This window comes from Nomascus leucogenys, unplaced genomic scaffold (genome assembly GCF_006542625.1).
Source record: "Nomascus leucogenys isolate Asia unplaced genomic scaffold, Asia_NLE_v1 001521F_33459_qpd_obj, whole genome shotgun sequence".
NCBI lineage: Eukaryota > Metazoa > Chordata > Mammalia > Primates > Hylobatidae > Nomascus > Nomascus leucogenys.
The window spans coordinates 8,150-32,260 of record NW_022096796.1 but is presented as its reverse complement, the minus strand read 5'-3'; the positions used below and the strand labels follow the sequence as shown (position 1 = coordinate 32,260).

At 52.2% G+C, this 24,111-nt stretch overlaps 1 protein-coding gene and 1 pseudogene across 1 annotated transcript; one reads left to right on the top strand and one right to left on the bottom strand.

Annotated features, from left to right (window-relative positions):
* Positions 1-2,262: 2,262 nt before the first annotated feature.
* On the bottom strand, positions 2,263-3,177 carry LOC100604530 (annotated as a pseudogene).
* An 8,030-nt stretch (positions 3,178-11,207) lies between these two features.
* LOC101177765 lies at positions 11,208-22,401 on the top strand (the record flags this gene model as incomplete). The annotated part of the gene is made up of 4 exons (XM_030808827.1): positions 11,208-11,299; positions 11,471-11,718; positions 19,379-19,521; positions 22,339-22,401. Coding segments are annotated over exons 1-4 (546 nt in total), but the record flags the coding sequence as incomplete, so codon positions are not given.
* Positions 22,402-24,111: the final 1,710 nt, after the last annotated feature.

The following is a 24,111-nucleotide window of genomic DNA, read 5'->3' as shown; positions in this document are numbered from 1 at the left end:
AGTTTGAACGTGGCGCCTGGAGCAAGGCTTGGCCGGAGTTCACCAAACAGACAAAGGCAACCTAGCTGGGGAGCCAGTCAAAGCGGTTGGTGGAACCCATCTGGCTTCTGTCAGAACTGTTAGGATGTCGGGAGGTGTCCAGTGACGACCCCTCCCTCTGGGTCCTCCGGCCCTGGTGGCTGGGCGTGGATGAGGAGAAGGCTGGACCCTGTGCGAATCCGCCGGGCACAGAATCCGCCAGGCACAGAATCCGCCGGGCACAGAATCCACCGGGCACAGAATCTGCCAGGCACAGAGTCCACCGGGCACAGAATCCGCCGGGCACAGAATCTGCCAGACACAGAATCTGCTGGGCACAGACTCGGCTCCCCCGGAGCCCGGCCTTGCCCCGTGCTGTGACTGCTTCTGTGTTTGGGGCCCGAGGGTCACGCAGGAACAGCTGCACCTCAGAGAAGCTGGGCTGGGGACGGGGTTGGCTCCTCTTGGTGGCAGTCGGGTGGGAAGGGGACGCAGTGGAGCTGGGGCCCTGGACTCAGCCAGATCTACTTTGGGAGAGATTGCATCTGGAAATCAGGGGTCTGGAAGTGATTCCCTTAGGCAATTGCACCACCTGGAAAATCTTCGTACACCCCCAGCATGGAGGTGTCCGAGACGCCAGGACCCTCAAGTTACTGTTGTGCATCGAAGCCCAGCACACACACGCTTATCCCCTTACAGCTCTGGGGGCCCAAGTCCAAAACGGGGCTCACGGGGCTAAGAGGGAGGTGTGAGCAGGGCCGCACTGCCTCTCCTGGCTCAGGCAAGAGCCAGCACCCCTGGCTTGCAGCCCTGCCGCCTCTCTGATGCTGTCCTGCCGTCACGTGGCCTTAGTGTCATCTCTGGTCAAACCTCCCTCCGCCTCCCTCCCTGGGGACCTCATGGTTACATCCCGTTACCACTTGGACAGTCCCAGATCAGTCCCCGCCTCAAGGCCCTGACCCTAATCCCATCTGCAAAGTCACTGTCTCCGTAGCAGGTCCGGTGCCCAGGGACGGGCACGAGATCCTGAGTGTGCTGGGGTCTTCACTCAGCCAGGCACCCCCTCAAGCAAGGGACTGCGGAAGGAGGAGTAAAGGCCACCCAGCCATGCGCATAACCACGTTTCTCCCGTAAGATTGCGATGCTTTTACTGTGCCATTTCCAAGTTTGGGTGTGTTTACATGCACAAATGCTTACTGCAGCTCCTCTAGGGATCGGCGCAGGCATCTGCAGCACAGGTGTGCAGCCAGGGCCGCGCTGTGAAGCCTGGGCAGGCAGTGGGCCCTGTCCTCCAGCCGTGTGAGTTGCTGCGATGCTTGCACGGCAAGGGGAGCACAGCCACAGAAGCACCTCAGGAGGCCTCCCTCAGCCATTGCTGTCCTTAGGCTTCTGTGGGAAGAGACTTAGGGTGTTGGTTCGCACCCTGGGCCCTGTTCTATCCCATTCCTGAGGGCCCAGGGACAGGGCTATTCCCATGTCCGAGGAAAGCAGCTTCCAGGGGAGCAGCGGAGGGGCCTGTCACTGGGAGGGGCTCAGCCAGGCCGCAGGGACCTCATGAGGAGGCCTGGGATGAGGACGCTCTCACCTTCCTCCGCCCCTTCATCTCCTGCTGGTGCCTGACTCTGTGGGCGCCCACGGGGCAGGCTTCGGGCCACTCCGGAGCACAGGGCGGGTGGAGGAGGAAGGGCGTGGGGGCAGGTGGCGGGAACTACACAGGCCTCAGTGGAACCGGTGCCTTCATCTCAGAGGTCCTCATGGCAGCACTGTTGCCCCAGGAGGTGTCCGGGGACATGTGTGGGGGTCAGGGTCTTGCCACAGGGCAGGGGCACTGTGGGTCTTTGCCCTGGGGCTGGGAGGCTGAGCCTACACCTGGGCACAGTCCTGCAGACCGAGCAGCCATGAGCCACGGCCGCCTCACCTGCCCTCATGCTGGCCTCAGGCGCCCCTCACAGGTTGACACACCCACTCACTGTCCCCAGCACGACGCTCCTCGGGGAGGGCTGTGGCTGGCGTGGGTACTCTCTGCAGCTGTGCTGACCCCACAATGGGGTTGGCTTTGGGGAGTTGAGCCCCATGTATGCCATCAAGGGCTTCCATGCCCTGGGCTATGTAGCTGCTGGTGGGACCGAGCCCTTGCTCAGACTGTGGGAAGAGCCACTTCAGGCCTCACCCCTAAGACAGCCCAGAGGCTGGAGTGGCCTCTCCCCACCAGGTCTGTGCAGGTCTGTGCCCCAGGGGCCCCGCTCACCCAGGAACAGGGCGGCTGACTCCCTGCACCCCTGGGGGCCCCCGTGAGGTGCTTCCTTCGAGGGTCGTGGGGTGGAGTGGGCAGAGCACGGCTCCCAGGCGCAGGCCCTTGTGCCTCCCTCCAGCCCCCAGGTGTGCCTCCCTCCAGCCCCCAAGTGCTCCTGGAGGTTTTCCCAGGGTCTCCACACGTCTATTTATGTCTGGCTCGTTTGAAACAGGACCCAGCAGGGCCGTGTCCGGCACCTTGTTTATCTGCCCAGACTCTTCGGGCCGTGCATCTGTTGAAGCGTTGGCATCATTTGTTCCACAGAACAGCAGTTCTCCACGTGTGGTCCTTGTGGTGTTTTCAGGGGGGTCCCCGAGACCAGCATAGTCATCTCGGGCCCCTTGCCTTTTTCTCTGTGTTGACATTCGCGGCAATGGTAGAGGGCTGATGGCAGGGCACCTGCTGGTGCCTGGGCCCAGATCAAGGCGGCTTTGAGCTCTTGAGGCTTCTCACCACCATCACCAGCAGCATTCGGCAGTGACGTTCCTTGTGATGGAGATGGAGGTTTGCGCACAGTGCTTTGTGCGTGCCACGTGGGCGTCTGGCAGCCAAGCCGAACCGAGCTCCTTTATTCCTGCAACACCAGTTTCCATGGAACAAACAGCGAACAGCACTGCATACCCAGGCTTGGGTGTTTTCCTGGAAACAAGTAAGCCCATCCCTGCAAGGAAAACAGCTGAGAGTATCTGGCACCGACAATAGAATGTTGAGCTTTCAAGTGACGAGGAATTTTTGAAAACTTGTTTCTCAAACTGTGAGAGTGACAGCTTCCGAATAATCCTCCACATGACCAGCGTGTGATGCCTCAAAATCATGCACAGGTAAAAGACCCATTCAAGGAGCAAGGGGGGCCAGTGGGTTTTCATGAACAAAACTCACGCTCAATGAATGCAGAAAGTTGTCTCCGCACACAAGCGTTTATGTGTTTGTGAATGTGTGTGTCTCTGTGTACGTGTGTGTGCATGTGTGTGCATGCCTGTGTGTGGTGCGAATGCATGTGCACGTGTGTGTGCATGTGTTTGTGTGTCTGTGTGTGCATGTTTGTGTTGTGTGTGACTGCATGTGTGTGCATGTGTTTGTGTCTGTGTGTGCATGTTTGTGCACTGTGTGGTGTGTGCATGTCTGTGTATGTGTGTGACTGCGTGTGTGTGCATGTGTGTGTGCATATATGTATGTCCATGTGTTTGTGTCTGTGTGTGCATGTGTATGTGAGTGCATGTCTGTGTCTCTGTGTGGTGTGTATACATGTGTGCATGCATGTTTGCATGTGTGCATATCTGTGAGTGCATGCATGTATGTGCACATGTGTATGTGCATGTTTGGGTGTGTCTGTGTACATGCGTGTGAGTGCATGTCTGTCTCTGTTGTGTGTGTACATGTGTGCATGTGTGTGTCTCTGTGTGTGCATGGGCATGTCTGTGTGGTGAGTGCATGTGTGTGTGCATGTGTGTGCATGGGCATGTCTGTGTCTCTGTGTGGTGTGTGTGTGCATGTGTGTGCATGTGTTTGTGCATGTCTGAGTGTGCATATGTCTGTGTCTCTGAGTGGCGTGTGCACACGTGAATCCTCCTCCTTGATGCCAGCTGCTCTTACCAGAGCCAGTTCTTGTGGGGAAGCTGAGCGCTCTGTAACTCCCGTGTCTCAGCTCCCTTGCGTGGCCCCTAGTGGCAGACGTGGGAGGAATGTCACAGCCTCGGAGAACCAGGTCTGGCATTCCTGGTGCTGGTCCCAGGGTCCCGAAGCCTGGTTTCCACAGTCACGCTGTAGAGACGGCTCCTTGTGGAGACGCCTTCTGTGTGCAGGCCCGAGGTTTCTCCTCTGCCCCAGGCTTCGGTGGAGAGTGTCGAGGGGGCCAGAGCCACCGGATGTGAATGCCGCGCTGGTCGCCCACTCTGGTCTCTCCCTTGGCATGGCCAGACTCCCCGGTGCACCTGGACATCGAGGCGGGCAACTGCCATTTACAGACACGGGAGGACGTTTTGCATGACCCGCCTTTTGTGTGTTTTCCCACTCTTTGCAAACCCATTGCTTTTCAGCTCCGAGAGTTGCTTTCCAGTTGTGCCGGCTCTGTGGCTGAGGAGGCGGTTTCTTTCGGGCTGTGCCGGCTCTGTGGCTGAGGAAGCGGGTTCTTTCCCGCTGTGCTGGCTCTGTGGCTGAGGAGGCAGTTTCTTTAAGGTCTTTTCTGTGCTGATGTTTTAGCTTTACTGAGATTTTAGCTTTACTGAGATTTTGTTGCTTATCACACAATTCACCATTGAAGTGTCCTGGGCTGATCTGATGCCGACGGCTTCCGAGTCAAATGCTCTCTAAAGAAAATTCTCAGAAGATCTCCAGGGAAAATCACAAATAATTTATGGAATTAGAAAGCAAAGGATTTGTAAGACATCACAAGGAATTCAGTTACCAGTTAGGACTGGTCACCTCCAAACTTAGGTACAATGAACTTACTTCTTCCTAGGAAATTTATTCGGGGGATTTTTTATGTGGTCTGAAGAGGGCAGTTCTTGGCTATGATGATGATGTCAGTGGCCGAAGTTGCATTCTGGCAACTCCAGATCCTGGGTGACTTTGCCTAGCTCTGCCCGGCCTGGTGTTGCAGGAAATACGCTAATTCCAGGCATGGAAGCTGGGAGTGCATCCGATCTGGGGAGACTTTGCCTTTCTAAGAGGCTCTCAGTGCCGTTGATGGTGCACATTCGACCTTTCAGACTTGGAGAAATCAGATTGCAGAAATGATGCAGAGCACCTGAGCAGAACCAATCTGGTGTGAGACACACACACGCACACACACACAATCAGGCGCACCCACCCACACATACACAGGTACTCACACAGTCCTGCACACCCACCCACACACACACATGTGGACACACAGACATGCACACACACAGTAGGGACTCTGAGCAGGCATCCTTAGCCTTTCCGCTCTGAGCTCTGCAGCATCAGAACCTGCTGCCGTAACTGAGCCAAGTGAACTCCTGAAGCAGGAGCATCCCCGGGTGTGGCAGGGGAACGGCCACCACCAAGACCCTGCTGCTGTGCTTGGGGGGAGTTGTGCCTTTTCTCTGTTTTTCTTTCTTTCTATATTTCCAGGAAATCATGACATTAAAAATGACTGTTTTTCTTATGACGAATATTCATTATAGGATATTTAGTGAAAATTCACACAATAAAAACTGATTCGTTTGTGCTCTCCGAGTTTCTGGGTTTTCTTGCATTTTTCTGGCAGCTTCTATCCTCTCTGGGTGCCTCCGATGCACACATTGTGGATCCCAGGATAATCTTCCTGCCTGGCTCGGCTGCCTCCTCCACGCCACCCCTCATTACCTGTGGTCTAGGAAGACTTCAGCAGTTCCCATTCCAAGCTGCCCAAATAGCTGCTAAATATCTGCTGAAGTAAGAGGAAAAGGTTCGTTATCTTTATTATCGCTTGTTCACCTTCCAGCCTCCCTGTAGTGAGGGTCCTGTCCTGACACAGTGATCCCTGTGGCAAATTCTATTTTCCCCAAATGACCACATCACCTTTCTATTTTCCACCCACAGGGAGAGCCTCTTCCTTCTTCCTTTGAATTTTGTCACTGGGCTGCTGAAGAGAAGGCGGCAGAGGTGACACAGCGTGAAGCTGAGGCTGGGTTGCAGAAGGTGCCACAGACTCCACCCGGCTCTCTCTTTTGCCCGACGTTCCTGGGAGTCCAGCCCCCATGTCGTGAGGAAGCCCATGTCACCTGGAGAGGTTACAGGCACAGCCACAGTCAGCCACGCGCCAGTCCTGGGAGCCACCCTAGCTAACCCTGAGTAGAGCAGAGGCAGGGTGTCCACTCCAAGCCTTGCCAAAATTTCAACTCCAACTTAATAAATGTGTTTTTTTTAAGCCACTGAGTTATGGGGTCATTTGTCCCACTGTTGTAGTAACCGGAACGACCTCCAAGGACCTGTCCCACTGTAAAGATTGGCAATCCTATGACTTCTGTCTCCTGGACTCCTCCCAAGCCTGAACCCCTTCCCAGATGCTCACAGGTCGCAGCGTATCTTGGGTAACCCCATCCACTGCCCCCATCAAGCCAGCACCCAGCCTGTCTCCTGTTTCCCAGAGCTTGCTCGGAGATAATACATTTATCTGATCCTCCAGGAAGGGCCTGAGTGTCCTGGCTCCCTGCCCTCCACCTCTTAGCTCTGTGTGTCGCTCCTTGCGGGAGCCCTCCCTGTGACACCTCCCGCTGCCTCTCAGCGTTGAGCTTAATACAGTGGCATCACCTGGGAGGGCTCAGTCTTTCTGTCTCTTCTCCACCAGCCTCTGAGCTCCATCAGGGCCCCAGGGCAGTGATCACTCCTGTGCTTCTACAGCCCAGCGCCAAGCCCAGCCCTGCTCTGGGCCTGGACAGTGCTCAGGACAGGACAGTGTGGGAGCCAGCCCCTGGCCCTGACCCTGGCCCTCGGAGCCAGCACTGTTGCTTTCCTACCTCACTGGATGTTGCAGGAATGGGTTAGAGATCTGAGGACCGTGGAGAGTTAGGGGTGAGGGGAGGACGAACCAGTCATGGGGACCCCCGTTATCTCTGAGTGAGTAGAGGAGGAAGGCAGTGCTGACGGGAAGAAAGGACAGGTGCTGGCTGTGGGTTTCAGCCACTTCCGAGGTGCAGGCCTGGGGAGAGGAGGCAGGTGGGGCCTGCTTAGGGAGCCCCTGAAGTAGTTCTGAGTTGGCTGTGCTCCAGTCGGCCCCTGCACATTCCCCACGCCGGGCAGGCGCTTTTTCTCCTCTTTAAAAAGGCACTCCCTGAGCCTGGTGGAATGAGACAAACATGGAAATCCCTGGGCTGCTCTCAGGTGGAAGAGGTTGGGCGCCCCGGTGGCTCAGGGTGGGACTCGGCCTGCAGAGCTGAGCAGGCACCTCTTTCCTCCTTTTCTTTTCCTTTTGTCCGTTTAATTTTTAAAATGTAACAGACTGTGGCCGGGCACAGTAGCTCTCGCCTGTAATCCCAGGACTTTGGGAGGCTGAGACGGGCAGATCACTTGAGCCCAGGGGTTTGACATCAGCCTGGGCAACATGAGGAAACCCCATCTCTACAAAAAGTATAAACCTTAGCTGGGTGTTGTGGCACACGCCTGCGGGCCCAGCTACTTGGGAGGCTGAGGTGGGAGGATCGCTTTAGCCTGGGAGGTGGAGACTGCAGTAAGCTATGATCACGCCACTGCACTCCAGCCTGGACCACAGAGCCAGAGCATGTCTCATAAACAAAAACGTGACAGACTGCAAACAAACCTTGAACTATCCCTGCAACCCACCTTTAGGTTTGAAAATACATAAAAATAAAAAGTTACAAAAAAGTAATCATCTATTTTAAACATCCAAAAAAGTATAGAGAATAATATAACATCCCTGTCCACACCATCTAGCCTTAATGATATCTCAACATTCCCCCTTTTTTTCAAGTCTTTTAACTTTTTTAAAGAAAGAAGGTTTCACAAATAGAGTTTAAGCCCCTAGACATAGTTCCAAAGCTGTTCAGCTTGTCCACCCAGAGAATCACAGTTCTGGATGAAGCATGCACTCTCCCCCGGCATGTTCTTCTACTTTACTTACACGGTATCCATGCAGCTACACACATGACTCCCGGTGTCCGTGTATCCGCACACATGACTCACGGTGTCTGTGTATCTGTACACATGAGATTCACCGTGCCCGTGTATCTGCACACATGACTCACGGTGTCCGTGTATCCGCACACATGACTCACGGTGTCCGTGTATCCGCACACATGACTCACGGTGTCCGTGTATCCGCACACATGACTCACGGTGTCCGTGTATCCGCACACATGACTCACGGTGTCCGTGTATCTGCACACATGACTCACGGTGTCCGTGTACCTCCACACATGACTCAAGGTGTCCCGTTGTATCTGCACACATGACTCCCGGTGTCCGTGTATCCGCACACATGACTCACGGTGTCTGTGTATCTGTACACATGAGATCTCACCATGCCCGTGTATCTGCACACATGACTCACGGTGTCCGTGTATCTGCACACATGACTCCAGGTGCCCGTGTATCTCCACACATGACTCAAGGTGCCTGTGTATCTGCACACATGACTCACGGTGTCCAGTGTATCTGCACACATGACTCACGGTGTCGTGTATCTGCACACATGAGACTCATGGTGCCTGTGTATCTGCACACATGACTCACGGTGTCCGTATATCTGCACACATGACTCACGGTGTCCGTGTATCTGCACACATGACTCACGGTGTCCGTATATCTGCACACATGACTCACGGTGTCCGTGTATCTGCACACATGAGACTCATGGTGCCTGTGTATCTGCACACATGACTCACGGTGTCCGTATATCTGCACACATGACTCACGGTGTCCGTGTATCTGCACACATGACTCACGGTGTCCGTATATCTGCACACATGACTCACGGTATCAGTGTATCTGCACACATGACTCACGGTGTCCGTGTATCTGCACACATGACTCACGGTGTCCGTATATCTGCACACATGACTCACGGTATCAGTGTATCTGCACACATGACTCACGGTGTCCGTGTATCTGCACACATGACTCACAGTGTCCGTGTATCTGCACACATGACTCACGGTGTCCATGTATCTGCACACATGACTCACGGTGTCCGTGTATCTGCACACATGACTCATGGTGTCCGTGTAATCACCTCCTACTGTTTCATCATATCCTATAACCAGTTTCTCGGCTTCCATTCTGCTACCCTACAACTACTCTCCAGTAATCCTATATGTGGGACCCTCCAATAACCCCCACATCACTCAGAGCAAAGGCCAGAGGCCCTGCAGCTCATCCCTGATGTCCTCCACCTGGTCCCCACAAGCCTCTGGCACCCTGATCTGCTTGCTGTTCCCCATGGGCCTGGATGGCTCCACCCCAGGGCCTTTGCAAGGAGGTTCCTTTTTCCCGGACCCTCTGCCCCAGATGTCTGGGTGGGCAACCACCTCCATGCCCTCAAGCTTGGTCTTCAACATCACCTCTCAACAAGCTCTCTTTTCACTACTTAAAAACCACAGCTCACTCCCTCTCCTACACTGTACTTTCTATTTTGTTTCTTTACCCCTCTTTCCTTTTTCTGTGGCTTGCATTACCTGGCTGTGTATGCATGTATGTGTGTATGTGTGTGTGTATGTATAAGTGTGTATGTGTGTATATGTATGTGTGTATGCATAAGTATGCATGTGCATGTATGTATGCATGTATGCGTGTATGCATATGTGTGTATGTATACGTGCATGTATGCATGCATGTGTGTATGTATACGTGCATTGTGCATGTATGCATGTGTGCATGTGCATTTGTATGTGCATGTAAGTATGCATGTATGTGTGCATATGTATGCACGCATGCATGTGTGTACGTATGTATGCACGTGTATACGTATGTATGCATGTGTATATATGCACGTGTGTATGTATGCATGTGCATGTGTGTATATATAAGTGTGTATGTGCATGTGTATGGATGTGCATGTATGTATCATACATGCGTGTATGCATGTGTGTGCGAGCATATATGTGTATGTATGTATGCACATATATATGCATGTATGTATGCATGTGTGCATGTGTGTATGTCTGCATGTGTGTATGTGTATATGTGTGTGTATTCCATAGCATGTTGCCCTCTGACATGCTGTGCATTTTTCTTGTTTATTGTATTATTACTCATGGCCTCTCTTCCCCACCAAGATCCTTGTCTACCTTGCTCATTGATACATCCCAAGTACCTGGAATGGTGTCTGGTATATTGTGGATGTTTAGTAAGTTTTGAGAGGCTCACTGAGTGAACAGTGTTCATTTTCATGGTTTATAACTTTATATAAATGGTACCATACTCGCTGCCATACTCCTGTTGTACTCGCTGCTGTACTCTGCACTTGCATTTTTGCTCCACGTTCTGTTTTTGGCATTTATCCACATTGGTCCTTGTAGCTCTCATTTATTTTAACTGCTATGTGGTATTTTGTTGTATATGCCCATTTCTTTATCGCTTCTCCTCGTGTTGGATATTCAGGGTGTGTCTGGTGCTTTGGACACACAGTGTTGTGAAGAATATTCTGTACGCATCTTCTTGTACATGCATACTTCTTGTGGTAGTTTCTCTCTCACAGTGGATGGCCTATTAGAATGACTAGGGAATTCTTAGCTATTAGTTTGTTCCCAGAAATTCTGGTTCAGTTGATCTGGTCTGCATTCGGGGCTGCAGTAATGTTTTTTCTTTTAAAGACATTCCTGGATGACGTTAATGACAGCCAGGGTTGAGAACCACGGCTCCTGGCTCTAAGGAGCAGATCTATGTTTGTGTTCTTGGGTATATCTAGAAAGAGAATATTGCTGGCTTGTCATCTACGGCTTCAATTTTCCTAAAGGTTGTTTTCAAAGTGGTGGCACCACGTGTGATCCCCGCGGTGAATGCAGATTCCCACGTTTTCATTAACACTCTTTTAAGTTGTTTGACCGTTGTTTGACCGTGGGGGTTTTCTGATAGGATGAGGGTGAAACGCATCCTCTTGTTTCCACAGTGTTCCCCTAATTCCAGGGGCTGAGTTTATTGATCGTTCAAGCATCTTGTTTTGTGACGGGACCACTGATGTCCTTGACTCAAAGATGTTAAAAATACATTTAGAAGGATCTTTATTTTTTCCTGCTGCTGTACGAGGCACCATTTCTGGCCCCGTGTTTCCTTGCCCTTCTTTCCAGCAGCAGATTTTACTCAGAACAACTTCAGTGCTGTGGACACAAAAACGCAGGCCTTGGAAAGGCCTGTCAGCCCTGCCTCAGGGCTGCTGAGTGAGGTGCTGGATGCGTTTGTTTCTCATTTACTCATTCCTCTCAGACTGGGTTGTAACACCATGTGCCACCCTCTGAACCCAGAGATCAAGGGCTGGCTGGCCCTGCAGCCCCAAGGAGCTCCATCACCGGCCAATGGGGAGGCGAACCCGTGGTGACCCACCCAGCAGCACTGCCAAGGGCTGAGCGTGGCGCCAGCGGCTGGAGGCCCGGGGTCACCGTCCCAGGCGGGGCTCGGACCCCGAGTCCGCAGGGTCCTCTCCAGGCACCTTCCATCTGGGGTCTGGCTTCCTTCCACTCCCGGCCGCGGCGTCCTGATTTCCAGGAGGGTGTGGAGGGGAGAAGGGGGAGCGAGGGCAGCGGGGAAGGGAGGAGAAGAAACGGGCGAGAAGGGAGAGGAGAGCGAGGAAGGGCGCGAGGCGGAGCGCGGGGAGGTGCAGGGGGCGGGGAAGGGGCGGTGCCGCGAGGGCGGCTCCTGGCGGCCGGACTGTGGCTGTGGCCCCGGGAGAGCCGGGTGGGGCCTCGGGATGCAGCCGCCGGTGCCCGGACCCCTGGGCCTGCTGGACCCTGCAGGTGAGCGCGGGGCTGGGGGCTCCTCGGGGCTCCTCTCGGCTCCTACGGGGGAGCGTGGGGACCCCGGGGCTGGGAGTGCAGGTCCCCGGCCGGCCCGGGCAGAACCTGTGCAGAGACGCGGCCCGGGGTCTGGTCCCTCCGCCTCCTTCGAGCTCTGTCTTTGGAACACTTTGCACTTCGCACTGGGGTAGGGCGTTCGTCGGTGCGTTCGTTCATTCATTCTGTGTGTGTGTGTGTGTGTGTGTGTGTGTGTGTGTGTGTGTGTCTCTCTCTCTCTCTCCTCTTCTGTCTCTGCCTCCTTGGTCTTTGCCTTTCTCTGACTCTGTGTCCGTTCCTCTTTGCCTCTCTCTCCCTGTTATGTTTTATTATGAGGAACAGGTGCCCCAAAGTGCGCTCCTTCCCCATCTCTTCCGTTTATTCCGCCCTACACAATTTTCCGGGAAAACTTCGTTTGGAAGAGCCAGGTAGCCTTTTCCTGTTTGAACGTGCAGAGGCGCTCACGGAACTGGTCAGTGTTGCTTGGTTTCAGCTCGCCCCTCTCTCGTGTTTCTCCCGTGTGTTCACGGAATCTCCAATTCTCCCACTTCCCAGATCAAGCCCGCTGCAGCCTCCGAGCCAGGCACAGGCTGGGAAAACAGGAAACCTGTTGCATGTTCACAAGTTCGCAAGCAGCAGGGCTCGGGGGCTCTGCTGGGAAGTGGCCAGGACTGGAAGGATGCCCGGTGTTTTCCTGAGGGGGAGAGGGCTGGGCAGATTTCAAAATAAAAGAGAAACAGAGTTCCCTAGAAAGTGAAGCTCTGACGGCTGGAGGGAGGGATGGGGTGGTGTCTAGGGGGCTCTGCCGCTCCCTCAGAAATAATCCAACACAAACTTCTGGGGATTAACCTCACAACCCTTTTACTGCGGCATCTTTCGGAAGTCTCTAGAAACCAGACGAGTTACTGTTACTTAAAATAATCAAGAATTTGGCTTCTTTCTAAAAGAAACCACTATATACCTTCCACTCTCTAAAGTAAAATGCTCTATGGTCAAATGTATTAATGTGGATTAGTCTATTCGTGTTTAATAATGATAACTATTATTATTATTTGTTAGTTCTATCATTATTAGAATGCCTTGATGTTTAAAATTAGCATCTGACTTAGATTTTCTTCTGACAAAGAACTTTAAACCTTAAAACATAATACTTGGAGCTGGTCTTTTTAGTACAGGAAACATTGGTGTATCTGGGGTAGGGTTATGGGTCTTTTTGTTTGGAGCTGGTTTTTTACTAAAATGTATGAAGCATTGGTGTGTCTGGGGATGGGTTATGGTCTTTCTGCTTTGGGGTGTCTGGGGGTGGGTTATGGTCTTTCTGCTTTGGGGTATCTGGGGGTGGGTTATGGTCTTTCTGCTTTGGGGTGTCTGGGGGTGGGTTATGGTCTTTCTGCTTTGAGGTGTCTGGGGGTGGGTTATGGTCTTTCTGCTTTGGGGTGTCTGGGGGTGGGTTATGGTCTTTCTGCTTTGGGGTGTCTGGGGGTGGGTTATGGTCTTTCTGCTTTGGGGTGTCTGGGGGTGGGTTATGGTCTTTCTGCTTTGGGGTACCTGGGGGTAGGTTATGGTCTTTCTGCTTTGGGGTGTCTGGGGTGGATTATGGTTTTTCTGCTTTGGGGTATCTGGGGGTAGGTTATGGTCTTTCTGCTTTGGGGTGTCTGGGGGTGGGTTATGGTCTTTCTGCTTTGGGGTGTCTGGGGGTGGGTTATGGTCTTTCTGCTTTGAGGTGTCTGGGGGTGGGTTATGGTCTTTCTGCTTTGGGGTGTCTGGGGGTGGGTTATGGTCTTTCTGCTTTGGGGTGTCTGGGGATGGGTTATGGTCTTTCTGCTTTGGGGTGTCTGGGGGTGGGTTATGGTCTTTCTGCTTTGGGGTACCTGGGGGTAGGATTATGGGTTTTTCTGCTTTGCCCTTCTTTGTTCACTACCCTGGGCATGTGTAAAATCAGGACAAAAGAGGAATTGACGGCTGAGTGATTACAGTTTTGCCTGGGATTATTACTTGGACACCATGACTGGTGTGCCCACATGATTAAATGGAACTCACTCTTCTTTTTGGGTGTTCCAGGCCCTGCTGGCAGGAAGGCCGGATCTTGGAACCCTTCCAAGTGGTGCCACCTCCCATGCTTTGTGACATTCCCCTTCCTGGCTCTGTGGAGTAGAAGAAGTGGGTCTGAGGGGCAGGGAGAGCCTGACCTCCAGGCTTGCATGTCTTCCAGGTCGGACCAGGCGTGGGCACAGGCTCCTGTGGTTCAGCTCCTCCAGCTAAGGCTGGGGGTAGGAGCCAGGAAGGGGAGAGCAGGCCGGGTGGGAGAACTGGGGGCAGGTGGGGAGTAACAGGGTGATATTCTGAGATATCCTACATGGGCTGCACCTGGGGAAGAGTAGAATTAGAAAAATCAGCGCTCATGATAGCAGAGAGGTAGCTGTTGGCCCATTCAGCTTCACATCTCAGAACTCCTCCTTGCAGCTCCAGTGGGAGAAATGCTGGTTAAGAATAACTGCTATGGGGGCCGGGCGCAGTGGCTCAAGCCTGTAATCCCAGCACTTTGGGAGGCTGAGGCGGGCGGATCACGAGGTCAGGAGATCGAGACCATCCTGGCTAACACGGTGAAACCCTGTCTCTACTAAAAAAATACAAAAAAAAAAAAAATCAGCTGGGCGTGGTGATAGGTGCCTGTAGTCCCAGCCACTCAGGAGGCTGAGGCAGGAGAATGGCGTGAACCCGGGAGGCAGAGCTTGCAGTGAGCCGAGATCGTGCCACTGCATTCCAGCCTGGGCGACAGAGCAAGACTCTGTCTCAAAAAAAAAAAAAAAAAAATAACTGCTATGCCATCTTAAAGTTAACACTACCCTGATGATTAGCATATGCGTTACATTTACAAAAACCTATATGAGAGCCCACGTATCATGTCTCACTAGATGCTTATCACAATCTCAAGAGGCGGGTAAGCAGGTGGTTCTCATGATTTCCATCCTACAGGTCAGGAGACTGAAATGCCTTCATTCATTCCGTACTAGGAGATGTGTCTGTGTCAGATCAGGAGACTGAAATGCCTTCATTCATTCCGTACTAGGAGATGTGTCTGTGTCAGATCAGGAGACTGGAGTGCCTTCATTCATTCCATACCAGGAGATGTGTCTATGTCAGGTCAGGAGACTGAAGTGCCTTCATTCATTCCATACCAGGAGATGTGTCCATGTCAGGTTGGGAGACTGAAGTGCTTTCATTCATTCCATACCAGGAGATGTGTCTATGTCAGGTCAGGAGACTGAAGTGCCTTCATTCATTCCATACTAGGAGATGTGTCTATGTCAGGTCAGGAGACTGGAGTGCCTTCATTCATTCCATACCAGGAGATGTGTCCATGTCCTCATCTGAGCCCCGGGAACCGGCGACCAACAAGAGAGACAGAGGTCTTGGCTCTCACAGGGTTCTCTTCTCCCAGGCTCAGGGAGATTAAATGGCCACCCAAGACCACACAGTGGGTCTGGACAGACCCAGAATGGTTTGGGTCCAGTCCCTGTAAGCTGCCTCTGCAATAGAAACCTATTGGTAGATATTTTAATTAATAGTTGGGGCACTTAGGAGCACTTTAATTTTCACACTGCACATACTAACAGTATTTCCAGGACAGGAAAAACCAAGGAAATTATTCAGGTGATTTTAGTTATCTTTCTTCTAAGTGAAAGCCCCTTTCTCTTGAAAATCTGACCTTAAAATGCTTATTTCTTATGCTAATTATAAAGATATCCCACCTTCTTTTCTTGAGTTTATTTTTTGGCTCATTTTTATGCTGTGTCATGTATTTATAAACTGTATTTAAGGTTGGGAGTCTTTCTTTTTGTTATCTCTATTATATCTGGAGTCAAAATATCACCATTGTGTAATTGAATGGGATGATTCGCAACCATTGCTCCCAGTGCCCCATGTAAGTTCTGCTGTCTTTCTAGACTTGTATTAATCTAGAAATCTGTGATAGAAATGCTGATAAAAGGGTGGCTCATACCGTCTGCTTTTTATTTTGTAGCAGATGGAGGGGGAAGTTAGACTCAGGAAAGAGAGGTAAACATCGCAAAATTAGGTTGAAAATGGTTTGTAGGAGGATTTACGTGGTTTCAGAGGAGATGTGTCTAACTCTTTGCATAGTGATTAGCAAGTCAGCATGTTACCGATTGACTTGACAAGGGCAGTTAGCCCAGTGGGTCTTGCTGGGCCCCCACTCTTCATGCCAAGGAACCGAACAGAGCTTCCAGCTTTAAGAACCAGAATCCAGTCACGGGGGTCCTGACAGATGGACGCCCACAGGAGGATGGGACAGGAGCCCCACGGAAGGTTCTACCTGTGGGTCGAAGCAGATGCTGAGTCATCTGGTTAATTATTTTGAGCATAATATTATATGTATGCAGTGCATTTAATTAAGAAAAATCACACAACAAAATCCTTTGAGAAGGAGAGCATTTGTCTGATAATTTTCTCAAATACTTAGTCCCCTAAAATTTAGTTTTAGAAATTGTATTCCTCTTAAAATACATTTAAACAGTCAAAAGATTGGAATGGGAGCCTAAGGAGAAGCAGGAAAGGCCGAAGCGGGAATTGTGTGAGTTGAAGGCACCTGGCATTTGTCTGCATTGGCAGGTGTTGCATGGAGGCTGGTGAGGGCGACCTGGAGCCTCTGGTGATGATCAAATGAGATAAGGAAGTTAGGCTGCTCTGAAAATCGACACGCTGCCCAATCCCTAGATGGTATTATTATCATTAATATGATTATTTTGTATAATTCCACAATAGCAGTTTCATTAACTTCCAAAATGTGGAATTGCATATATTTTTAAATTTTGTGTCCATTTTTAAAAAGTTTACCTACCTCTCTAAAACGAATCAGCCAGAACGGAGTTTCACCCGCGGGAGGTGCCTGCCTTCCTCTCAGCCACTTGCTCCCAGCGTGGCTTTGCCGTTTCCCACCTCGACTTCCCAACAGAGACCCCGGATCTGTCGCCGTCACTCCTGTCTCTCGGGCAAATGACCATGAACATATAACCTTTCAGGTTTTTAACAAATTGCAAGATTTCAGTGAAAAAATTACTATAAAGCATTGTGGTCCTAATTTAAGAAAAAATGTTTTAAAAAGTACATAGTGCATTGAAAAAAGACCATAAGATTTTATACCCACTTGTTAATTTGGGTTACGTGAATTTTATTTTCCCTTTTGCATTTTTCATTACTTTATGAGTGTTCTATAAAAAATCACTTTGCTCTTATGAGCAGCATAAAAATCACACTTTCCAACATAGACCCACTGTCTTCCTTCTCCTTGTAAGAATGTCATTATCATCTGCCTAACCTTTTCCAGCCCAACGAGGGTTGGCTTTTAGTTCAGAAATACCGCGAGAGACATGGGGAAGAACTGTGCGAGTTAGACGTGGGGAGGAGGAAGGAAGCCTGAAGCTGAGAAGCAAGGGACTGAGAGGCGGAGCTGGAGGAGGCCTCGGGCCGTGCATTCCAGCTGGCAGGTGCAGCGCCTTCCCCTCATGCAGGGCAGGTGTCGGGTGCCTGGGCCTCACTCACTTGAGGGGAGTGTGCTCCCCATCCAAGGACAAGAAAGAACGTGCTCCACGCACACGGGAAGGCAGGCGTGGCCTGGGATGGGACGGGGGCGTGGGACATGGGGGCACGGGGTGGGGCTGGGGGAGCATGACTTTAACAGATACTGGGTGACGGATGTGTAGGCGCCAGGTCCTGGGCCACCAGCATGGCCTTGGGGCTCCTGGTGCTGTGCCCACCCCTGCACCAACCTGCTTGTCACCCCTCTAGGCTTATTCAGCGTGACCCCTGCAGAAGCTGCCTTGGGGACCCGGAGGGCACAGGTGTGGCCTTGGCTGCAGGGACCCCGCACCCCACGGCGTGCTCCTGAGGCTGGGTGTGGGGATTGCTCCCTGGCCCGCACCGGGCTGCAGCCTCTGGTGTCTCAGGGGGGTGGCTTTCAGAAGGAGGGCCTCACTCCACACCGGTGATGCTGGGCTGAGGGGTGCACTGTGCCATCGCCAGGCCCCCCCGGGAAGGCTCTGCCCTCCGCCCCTGCCTGTGGGTGACGCATCCCGAGCACCCTGTCCCCAGCCCTGCTTAAGTTTTCTCCACTGAACTTGGCCTTTTCCAATGCCTGCAGCGTTTGCCTCTGTCTGGCGTCCCCTCTGCCTCTCACACGCGAGGACGCTCTGCAGGGGCAGGGGTGAAGGGGTGACTGTGGAGAGCACAGGGGTGAGTGGGGCTACTATACTCAGTGTGTCTATGCAGCAACATTTAAGAGAGGCCTTCAGGGAGTGCTGGGAGTGTCTAGCTGGGAGACAGCAGGTGCAAAGGCCCTGTGGATGCCGGAACAGGCCTTGCCTCTAAGGAGGCAGGAGATGGGGCAACCAGGGAGAGGCTGAAACCACTGCCTGCGGCCTGGAGTGTAACACCAAGGACAGTGCCACTGGCCGCCTCGGTGCAGTGGGTCTGAGACGGGGGCAGCCTGGCTGGCTGGTGGGAGCCGATGGTTTATTACGTTAGCGAATGGAGTGATCTGGTCCCCTCCAAGGTGGAAGGTAAAAAGCGATTTAGGATGAGATTCTTGGGACAAGTGTATCTTTGCAAGGGTCAAGAGGCAGGCAGGGTGGCTGTGCTGGTGGCTGTGCTGAGTCCAAGAGGGCCTTGAAGGAAGGCCGTGACCAAGGCCACGCCCTTGCTGGGTCAGCTGGATAAAAACGACTCTCTCAGATCAGCAGAGCAATTCTGCATCTGCACATTGATTTATAGTTTTGTGAAACTCATTTCTGAGGACGTAACAATCCCTTCCTTGGGCGCGATAACCTTGCCTTGCCATTGAGCTCTGCTGACGGGATTGCAGAAGCGTAAATCTTCAGATGCGGACCTTCTAGGGTGTGGACAATGTCTGCAAGGCCGTCCTCGCTGCCGGCGGCTCTCCGGTGTGCGGTCTGCTTTCCCTGCACACACGCACTTACACATGTGCACACACACAAATGTTGATTTTCAAACTCTTGGAGTAGGAAGACCTTACCATGGTTTTTTAAATCCCCTATTTTTTTTGGAGTCACACAGGGATCAAGATGATTCAGTTTTCAAAAAATAAAGCAAAACAGATGGCACAGCTGGACGGCTATTGTGTGCGTTCCTTTATCCCTGCCCCTCCCCTGGTGGCAGCCCCGTCCCCCTCTGGGTGAGGCTGTGATAGGTGGGTAGAGAGGGTGTGTCTGCGAGCGAATGGTGATGATGAAACAGTAAACAAAAGATGCTTCTGTCCTCCTGGGGACACCAAGGGGAGAAAGTCAGATAGAGGAAGAGGCAGCCAATGGGAAGCAGTCCCTTCTAGTTTGCTTTCTTGAGTTCTGTGACAGTTAGAATTAGGTCTGGCCACAAATACCAGGCTATCCAGTATAGTGGCTTATGGTCCAGAGATTTTATTCTGTTATCTAATGGAGGTTGGGGGTGGTCCCCTGAGGTGGGCCTGGAGGCAGGTGGGGATAGTGCATCCCAGGACCCCTGGGTAACGGAGCATGGCCCACAGCCTGCCAGGCTGATGCCCTCCCGAGCCTGAGCCCTCACTGACAGGTCCTCACCTTCCTACCCACAGAAGGGCTTTCGAGGAGGAAGAAGACGTCGCTCTGGTTTGTGGGGTCTCTGCTGCTGGTGTCTGTCCTCATAGTGACCGTCGGGCTGGCTGCCACCACCAGGACGGAGAATGTGACCGTGGGGGGCTACTACCCAGGGATCATTGTGAGTGCGCCGAGCGGGCAGCCTGGGCCGGGGAGGGCAGGGTGGTGTGTGGCTCTCTCAGGGTGGAGTCCACGCCAGCTCACAGGGCTGGGGCTGAAGGTGGGGAGGCTTCGATTGGTGCTTGTGGTCGGCAGGGTTACAGCCTCCACAGACATGTACATCCCAATCCCCAGGACCTGGGACAGTGGCAGGTCCAAGGCAGAGGGGAATTCGGGTTGAGCTCCAAGTTGACCTTAAAATAGGGCCAGGTGCCCTCCATTGTCTGGGTTGGCCCGATGTGGTCACAGGGTGACCAGAGGGCAGGAGGGGGGCCAGAGCCTGGCGACAGGAAATGTCGAGGGTGGAGGAGGGTCCAGGAGCCCAGGATGTCCAAAAAGGCCGGACAGAGCCTCCCCCAGCATCCTGGAAGGATTTTACCCTGAGGGACCAGGTCGACCACCATAGCCCATGGAAGGGGAAAGTAACTTTAAACGATTGCTGCCAAGAAGCCGTGGGTCAAAGATCGTATTAGTGATGTGATCGCGTGGGAATGGCCAGAAGGTGGTGGTGCTGACCTCATCCACCCGTCAGGCTAGATTTTGGACAGTAAGGCGGCGAGGTAAATTGACGGTAACCTAATTGGGAAGAATTGGTCACCCAGATTCAAAAGTATCAAGGTTTTCTGAACTATGAAATTACATCCTCTGTCATTAGTAAAAAAATTCTCCTAAGTGCCTGCATTCTGCACAGTGAGCCTCTGTCGGAATGGCTTGGATCAGCTGCGATGCCCTTCACATGCCCCAGAGCCCAGCTGCTATGTCATAAAGTGCTAAAGCAAGATTTTAAAATGTGGCTTCTTCAATCTCATTACTCTCACCTAAAGTACTACCAAGATTGGTAATAATATTAATGACAATCAGCAAAGATGAAAGATTTTTGGCACTCAGTATTTAGAAATATTTTACAAATATTGTTTAGTTCACCTTTCTATTTTCCTTTGTTTATATCTTAAGGTGTGCCTTAGACATCTACGCTATCTACCTGTGTATAGTTTATGAATAAACATATACAAATAGTATCTGTGCAGAAAAAGCATTACCAGTAAAATTGCAAGAGGCCAGTGGTGTGGGGACCCTGGCCTCATGTGAGGGCCTTTTCTGCTTCCTGGGCAGAAAGGGGAGCCCAGAGGGCAAGCAGCTGCGAGGAGGAACCCCCAAGTGATTTGCAAAATATCAAGATCAACCTTGAGTGGTTGGTTTTTTTGGTTTGTTCTCAAGCTTATTTAAGAGCTCCCTCAAAATAACATAATCAAAACCATCAATGGCTAACGCTGGAGCTATGCTCTGTAAAGAATCTACTTTCTGGGCGATGAATTAATGCTGTGCTGACCAGATTGAAATGACCTTTAGCACAGACAGTTCTGAAAGCAAACTAGGGAGACGACAAATAAAAGCAGCAGGAAACGTGGCTGAGTCACTTCTGTGGAGACTTTATGCCAATGTAGAAGCTTAAAAAGCTGATCTCAGAAGAAGCGGCCAGAACATGAAAACATCTCAACATTTTCAAGAAAGGTTTGTTTTTTTTTTTCAAATCCCCAAAAAATAAAACATAGTGAAACAGATGTATTTTAATACATGTATATCGAAGTGAAATTTTGATATTTTTGAACTGTGGAGTTGAACTGCAGTATTTTGAAGCTCAGCACGTGAAGAAATATTCCTGTTATCCCTGCAGAATTCTCAAACCACTGGTGAAAGCCACATGTGTACGTGTCTATCACCACAGAAGCACAGACAGAATTACAGAAAAGGCAAAACTTTTTACATAAAGAAGTCCGGTTTCCAGTGCATTAAACTTGACACCACGGCCCCAGGAACTCCAAGGCTGTGCCGGGCGGGCCACCCCTTCCAACCGACACTCACGGGGAAGTGTGACCGGCCCGGCGCACCGCTCTCTTAGGCCTCGGCACGATCGTCGGCAGCTCCATGTTGTCTGCGGGAGGCACTTTTGCTGGCTGCTCTGAGCCAGATTTTCGGTGGGTGTTGCTGAAATGCATATTCTTCACACTGATTTTAAAAATTCCTCTGCCAGGTGGGTGTCACCTGCCAGGACGGGCCCTGGGTGGAGGGTGCAGATGCCCGGCCCCTGGCCTCTGTTCTAAGACAGCGCAGTCCCACGTCTGTTTCCTGACATCTCGGCATCATTTTCTGCCCAGAGCTGGGGCTTCCTGTGGAGCAAGGGGGCTCCGCCGGACCCCTGGTGGCCTGTGCCGCAGCCCGGGGACCCCTCTGTGCCTGGCCCAGGCGCCCTTTCCCCACACCTGGCACCTCCCCTAACAGCCTGCCCTGCTCACTCTCCCGAAGCAGCAGCCACAGTTAGGCCATCTGAGCAGGTGTCACAGGTGGCCCTGGTGCCTGGCAACCCTTCTTTTGAAACACGGCTGTAGTTCCCTAATACCGTACCCAGGCGCCAAGCTCAGGGGCATCTCAGGCCCAGAGAAGATGGGGCAGATGGTGGTGCTTGGTGGCCCCGGGTCCCCGAAAAGATGTCTCTGGGGGAGGAACGGAAACTTCTCTTACCCCAGAGTCACAAGCCAAACAGACGCATCATTAAAAACCTCTGAGCAGAGAAGACAGGACGGGTGACGTTGCAGAGACGCCCGCCCAACGCCAGCAGACGCACCTGCTGCTCAGTGGTTGAGGTTCTTGAGGTGGGGATGTCTGGCCTTCGTCCCTGGATAAAATGCCTTTGAGGGAGGGATTATTTGCTTTAAATGTCAGTGTTAAGCTTCCAGGCACGTTAATGAGTGTTTCTCTCTGGTTCTTCCTTTGGTTTTAGCTCGGCTTCGGATCTTTCTTAGGAATTATTGGCATCAACTTGGTAGAGAATAGAAGGCAAATGGTAAGAAAGTACGTTGCTTCTTTCAAACGTGGGGTGGTGGGGAGCATGAGCCCCTCGTCAGGGGACGGTACAGCTGCGCTGGGGCTCTGAGAAGAGTCAGCCCCGCCTCCCCAGCACATTGGTGTCTACGGGACCAGCTCTGAGGTTCCCGGGCTGTGGCCTGCACAGTCCTGGATACAGGGTCCAGCGAATACCATTCACACCTTAGTCTAAGTGAGCAAGGCCCTGGGTTGCTGGTGTGCAACCACCAACGGTGAGGCCTGGGAAGCTCAGAGAATGCATGAAGTTTGGGATGGGGGTGGCAAATTAAATTAAGTCCTAGTGTGTAAAGTTCAGGCAAAAACATGTGCATAAGCCTCTCTTCCTTTTGAACCAATGGCTCTAGAGTCTTGTTTTTCGTCTGAGTTTGGTTAATGTTTATCTTGCCCAGACTAAGAGGAGAGGCAAAGACGTAAAACCAGGAGGGAGCCCCCGGTTCACACAGCAGCAATGCAGAGTGAAATCTAGACACTGCCTGTCCCTGACGTTCGTGGCTGTATGCGCGGCAACAGCGATCAGGTTCAGCTGGAAGTCTGTTTTGTTGATGCACTGTTTTCGGGACTGTAACTTTAAAAACAAATACTGGCTAATTTTGTCAGTTCACGGTGGCAGCCAGGATTGAATTTTAAGAGCAGGGTTTAGAGGGGAGGTGGTTGGGCCATTTCTGCCTCATCTCCCAGTTGTTGCCTCAGAGCAGGCTGGAGTTCTCGCCCTTCCCTGCACCGGCTCTCATGTTACTGTATCATCCAGTGTGCAAATGACCTGTGTCGGGCCCCCAGCCCCTGCCTGTTCCCAGTTCCCAGGCCAAGAGGGAGGGTGAGATGGCTGGGCCGCGGTGTGTGCCCTCGGAACCCTGTGTGTTAGTCTGTTTTCACGCTGCTGATAAAGACATGCCCAAGACTGGGTAGTTTACAAAAGAAAGAGGCTTAACTGGACTCACAGTTCCACGCGGCTGGGGAAGCCTCACCACGGCGGAAGGTAACGAGGAGCAAGTTCTGTCTTACGTGCATGGCAGCAGGCAAAGACAGAGCCTGTGCAGCGAAACTCCCCCTTGTAATAACCATCAGATCTTGTGAGACTTACTATCATGAGAACAGCACGGTAAAGACCTGCCCCCATGATTCAATTGCCTCCTACCAGGTCCCTCCCACAACATAAGGATTCAAGATGAGATTTGGGTGAGGACACAGCCAAACCATATCACCCTGCATGGGACCCAGCAAACTCCCACTGCTGCCCAGGAAACTGACCCTAGGGCAGATGGAGCCTGATCGTGTGAGGGTGAGAGGTCCCTGGAGGGTTGGGGGTGGCTGCAAAGACACTGGGATTCTGGTAGAGCAGAGTGTTCTGCTCTGCATATTAGACACAGTATGCACTGCAGGGTGGACTGCCGTTCTTGGCTAGCAGTTGCAAAGAGGTGGAGAGATAGGCCCGGCATTTCCTCTCCCACCCACCCCCTGTTGTTGGCTCCTGAGGGTGGGCATCACAGCTGACCAGGGTGGGCAAAGGCCTCACACACACCAGTCTGCAGAATGGTGTTGGAAACAGGCCACCTTTGGGAACCAGCATGCCCCATGATGGTCTCTAGACAGCATCTCTTCAGAGTCTGGGGCTGCTTGGTGCCTGCAGGGAGTTGGGTGGGCCTGAGGATGGAAGGCCTGCTGAAGGCTT